General features: G+C 32.4%; 1 protein-coding gene across 1 annotated transcript; it reads right to left on the bottom strand.

Annotated features, from left to right (window-relative positions):
* On the bottom strand, window positions 3,400–4,420 carry LOC109236241 (18.8 kDa class II heat shock protein-like). Its single transcript, XM_019402438.1, has one exon. The coding sequence runs from the start codon at window positions 4,102–4,104 to the stop codon at window positions 3,622–3,624; it is 483 nt and encodes a 160-aa protein (XP_019257983.1). The 5' UTR covers window positions 4,105–4,420; the 3' UTR covers window positions 3,400–3,621.

Genomic DNA, 5,630 nt, shown 5'->3' with positions numbered 1-5,630 from the left:
TAATATCCATGCTTAGTTAATTACCCGGCATAAACAAGTTTTGTTTACAAAATATATGCAATCCACCTTAAAAAGTTCTCAATCCATTATTTGTGCCTTCAATCAAGGGATTTAGTTACACCCTTTTTCTTTTTTCTCTCCCGTCTCCCCTCTTCTCTCCAGCTTCTCTCTTTCTCCCAATATCTCGAGTAAACTGCCGTCAACTTTAGTGTGGCGGTCTTTGGTGGAGGTTCTTTTGGGAAGTGGTTTTTAGAATTTTCAGTGAATTGGAGGGTATTATCATTATCGGGTTTGTATTTGTATGATCAAATGGGGAGATGGCAAGAGAAGGATACTTATTAGCAGCAACGGAGGAGCTGGAATTTTGGGTTATTTTGACGGTATTTCAATAGTTATATACAACTACAATTTCATACCAGTTAAATACAAATTTATACAATATGTCTTTTATTTATTTTTTTATCTAATTTATACATAGTAAAAATAAATTTCATACAACTAATTATATATTATACAACTTATCTACAACTTTCGCACATTATTTCTACCCAGTTAAATACAACTACAATAACATACAACTTAAATACAAATTTTATACAAAATCTATACAATATGTCTTTTCTATATTTTGTATCTAATTTATACATAGTAAAAATAAATTTCATACAACTAATTATATATTATACAACTTATCTACAATTTTCATACATTCTACTCAGTTATATACAACTATAATATTATACAACTTAAATATAATTTTTATACAATATTGTTCAACTTTCATACAATAGTGTTATATATATATATATATATATATATATATATATATATATATATATATATATATATATATATATATATATATATATACTATTTTACTACAATTTCGAAAATATAATGTATATCATGTCTTCATCTTCTTCTTCGAGACCAAAATCAACTCTAATCTTCACCAAAACACCTTCAAAATTGAGATATAAACTCCAAACCATATTCCTAGTTGTTTGCAACAACACCCAAATCCAAACAAATAGTGGTTTTTGAAAATCCAAATTCGAATTCAAAGCTTCAAAGCTTTTTAACGGTTGTCAATGGTGGAATTGCTGATCTCTTTTCCTTTGCTTTACATTACTGAAATTAGGGATTGAGAGATAGAGAAAGACGTAGAGAGAATTCTCAATTCTTTGCAAAAACACCCAATTCAAACAAATAATATTTTTTGAAAATTCAAATTTGAATTCAAAGCTTCAAAGCTTTTTAATGGTTGTCAATGGTGGAATCGTGGGTGAGTGCAAGATACGTGGTGGAGGGGGTGGGATGTGGAGAGAGAAACGTGGGGGGAGTGGGAGATACATTAGAGTTATTTTAATACACTAATTATTATCATTAATTCCCTTAAAATGTATATAAATGATAATTGGGTATATAAAATGTAATTATAGTAAAATTTGAGTAGGGAGAATAATATAGTTTCATATAGTGTATAGGAATGTAATAATTCCTAATTTCTTTGATGGATAAAACTGAGCATTCAAACTCCTTAATTTTAGGTATAACGAAATGCAATATGTATTTAAGGCGTAATGGCTTCGTGGCCACTAAAATTTGTAGGGCTTTTGAAAGCCGATACATGAATTTTGAATATACTCATTTGAACATCTCTACTTGAGAAAATGTTTACTAATAAATACCTTTGACCGTTGACTATGCTTATGTGTCAATATTATAGATGATGTGACCAATTGCGTGTTAATCATAGGTATTAAGCGTATGAATACGATAAATAATCACAAAGAAGATAAATAATTAATTTAAAAAATAGAAAGACAAATTCAGCTTTATTTATTCCATCCCGGTATTACACTTACTCTCTACCCCTTTCTTTTCTTCACCCATTTCCCTTTTCCCTCTCCCCTTCCTTAATTGTCGCCCCTATCTCCCCACCCCCTCCATTTAATTCTTCTTCCTTTCCCGCCTTTTCTCTGTTTATTCTTAAGTAAAGCCATAAGCAAAATTTTGATAAATCAAACTCAAAAGCTCCATATTCTACTACATATTTGACTATTCTTCAATTTTTAACCATCAATTACACTTAAAAACTCCATATTAGAGAAAAGTCGACGTCCATTATCATAAATAAATTCATCGGATCAAGGACGATGGAAGAGAACGGGACTGATTTTTGGAGTAAGAATGGGTGATAAGAAATTGAAAAGCAACAGTGTTCGCTGCTTTTTGATTTGTTGAAATTCTTTGCTGATTTACTTGAAAAAATCGAGTCTGATTTCAATCATGGTAAAAGTTATTCGCCGCTTCCTCATTTTTCTCTCTGATTTTTGGAGGTGGTGATTTTTGCCTCCGAGTTTGTGATTTTTTCTCTATGATTTTTGATGGTAAAAGGTTGGACTTGAAGGTTTTGCATATTATTCTTATTTTGTAGGTGAGAAGATGATAAAACAGTGGAAGTGAAAGGTATCAGGTGGGAGAGAGAAAAAAACAATCGCCTGAAATATCTGACTAGTAAAATCTGGAGGTTTTCAGGTCGTTTTCCAATTCGAGAATGTTTTTTCTGGCGGTTTCTGAGGGAGTGGAAGGGTTATGTGCCGAAAAAATTAGTTTGACAAAAAAAATAAAAATAATAAAAAGAAGTGGGACCTTGAACATACAGGTGTCCACAAATGTGAATGAATAGAAGATGTGGCTATACAAAATATTAAATTAAATCCATATCAGCAGTAATTGAACAACACGCACCATGACAAGTGGTTATTAGTAGAGACATTTTTTCTCAAAGTAGAGGTGTTAAAATGGGAAAATCAAAGTTCATGTATCAAAGTGGCCAGGGAGCCATTACCGACACTGTTATGGTATCAAATTGAACCACATTCTTCACTGCTTATTCAGACTCAAATGAATTCCCGTCTTTTCTTTAATTCGGGATGTCCTCAGCGCTTTATTTCATTGGTAATATTATCTTTTATTACTTCTAAAAGTTTAAAAAATTCTAGCTTACACAACCAACCGATTAAGATATAATATCCTCTCAGTTAAACTAACATTACTCGCCATTATTTGGACCATGCATAAGTTAAATTTACATTTTAAATTCCGTTTTGATAGAGTGAGTCAAGGAAAATGATAAAAAATGTGTCCTTTTCAATTCGTTCTTGGTCAGTACCTAAACCAAAATAGTATCAGTAACTTCAGACAGTCGCCTTGCTTACTGTATAGAAAGGATAGAAAGGACACAACGTCAGAAATATTCCCTAACGTTTGCATTAGTATGATTTATATATCACACTAGTGTTAAGATACTGAGCGCCGAGCATAGAATGTTCCGTTTGTACAAGCAAACACAAGCAATTGTTTGTCTCAATTTAAACAAGACCGTGTAAAAACTTTAGGAAATATACTAAAGAATTGTTCCTTTTACATGTTAGTGACTTCAATTTTTCTCCAGTAAATGCAAAAGCTCCCGTAAACTCAAAGAAATTTATTCATGATCATGTTAACAGTTCATAGACCAAAAGGGTACACACAGCACAAAACAGTTCAAAATACATCATAAGCACCTCATCGAAGTTCCAAATCAAACCTCATCGAAGCAAACTTAATTTGTCTTTAGGCAAGCTTGACTTCAACAGTCTTTGGTTTCTTAGGCTCGGGCGGTGGCAATTTCTCAACAGTGACTCGAAGCACCCCATCTTGACAAACAGCAGAAATGGTATTAATATTTGCATTCTCAGGCAAAACAAATTTCCTCATAAATTTCCCAACTCTTCTCTCCATTCTCAAGTACTTCACTCCTTCTTTCTCGTCCTTTTCCTTGTCCTTCTTCCTATCTCCACTCACCACCAATACATTCTCATCTTCAACTTGAACTTTTATTTCATTGGCTTTGATCCCCGGCATGTCAACGATGAATATGTAGCAGTTGGGATACTCTTTCACGTCCGCTGGTGTTGCTGCCATGGCTTTTGCATCTCGAACGTAGGCTCTTGTTGGGTTGTTCTGTGTTGGCTTTTCGTGATCGTCTGCAAAATCTAGCATGTCTTGGAGAGTGGAGAGAAGCCTAAAGTCGATGCCGAAGTTGGCGAAATCCATGTTGATTGCTCAGGTTGTCTGAAGACTCTGTATAGAATGTGTTTGATAAAATGCTTCAATTGAAAATGCTTGCTTATGCTTCAATTGTAATTGGTTATGTATTTATAGCAGGTACCAGCGAGGATGCCATGATTCGAGAATGTTGCCAGAAATTTCTAGGTAACTTTAGGGGATAGTTTGAGTGCTATATATCATGAAGGTACGAGATACTTTTTCTGAATCCTCTGGAATAATTAAGAGTCAAGGTCAAACACACATAATTGTTTGGTCTTCCTCTTTCCTTCGGCCCTTCTTTCCTTTGACCCAAGCTAGCAAAAAATTCTGAGTCTTCCGAGTCTCTCTTGAACAGTGATTGGTCAGTCTTTTTCTTCCGTTGATGATTTAAAATATTTTCGTAATTTATAATGTATTTAAAATTAACCAATGCCTAATTTTAGTCCTGAATTTTTGAACTACTGAATTTCTGAACTACTAATTTAATATTTAAGACATAAGATTTGAACTTCTGAATACAATTTTTTAACTTTAGAACACGATGTCTTGATGTTTGAACTTTCAGGTTTAAAGTTTAGAACATCGCATCTCTAGAACATCGCATCCCTGAAGTGTGAACAAAATTAGCTAATCTTTAAATATATTATAAACTATAAATCTATATATAATTAAAAGCAAGGGATAAAAGCCTCTCATGAAGCCAAATGGGAAAATCCTATCACGACACATGTTACATTAAGACAATTCTCCTACATATTAGGAAGCACACTAATAAGGAAATATAATTTAACTTTTAATAGGTTTGTAAATACAGGTTATTTAGTGAAAATTTTTGGATAAAAATTTTTCGAAACCGTTCAGTTCACAAAATCAGTGAAAATTTTTGGAAAAAAACTCCGAAACTGTTCAGTTCACAAAATCTGGGAAAATATTTGGAAATAAATCTTCCGAAACCGTTCACTTCAGAAAATGTAAACCTTCTTCTCTATTTTTTAATTTAAAATACTTTAAAATCATTAAATGAACGTGGGTTGTCAACCTAAATCGTTCAAACTTCCTTTTACATATATTGATTTTATTTTATATTTGTATTAATTATTCTTAAAGGAAAAAACCGTTCAAATTTCCTTTTACATATCTCATTTTATATTTTTTTTTTAATTATTAACAAATGAAATTAATTGAACGTGTGGGAAAACGTTTTACTCCACAAAAATAGGTTAACAAATTTGATCTTCAATTAACCCTAAATTGTCTCTGCAACTGTCTAACCCACGATGTAGTCTACTNATATTTATATTTAGCTTTTAAAATAACACAATAATATTTTATACATACTTTCTCTAACACTTTCCGCGCATCGCGCGGGTACGATACTAGTATATTTTAAAGAGGGGGTTTAAAAGTGGCATGGGGCTACACATTATCACAAGCTTTTGGGCCTTCTCTCTCTTTTAAGAGAGTGCGAAAAGTCAGAATAACAATGACATGCTAGCTTCAATATTCCCACTCAAAAAAAAAAAAAAAAAAGG

Source organism: Nicotiana attenuata, chromosome 12 (assembly GCF_001879085.1).
Source record: "Nicotiana attenuata strain UT chromosome 12, NIATTr2, whole genome shotgun sequence".
Lineage (NCBI taxonomy): Eukaryota > Viridiplantae > Streptophyta > Magnoliopsida > Solanales > Solanaceae > Nicotiana > Nicotiana attenuata.
The sequence above is the reverse complement of the archived record's forward strand: the minus strand, read 5'-3'. Positions and strand labels throughout refer to the sequence as shown.

What these genes read in the sequence shown, in the direction of transcription:
- LOC109236241 (XM_019402438.1), bottom strand. Translation starts at nt 4,104, where the DNA reads ATGGATTTCGCCAACTTCGGCATCGACTTTAGGCTTCTCTCCACTCTC.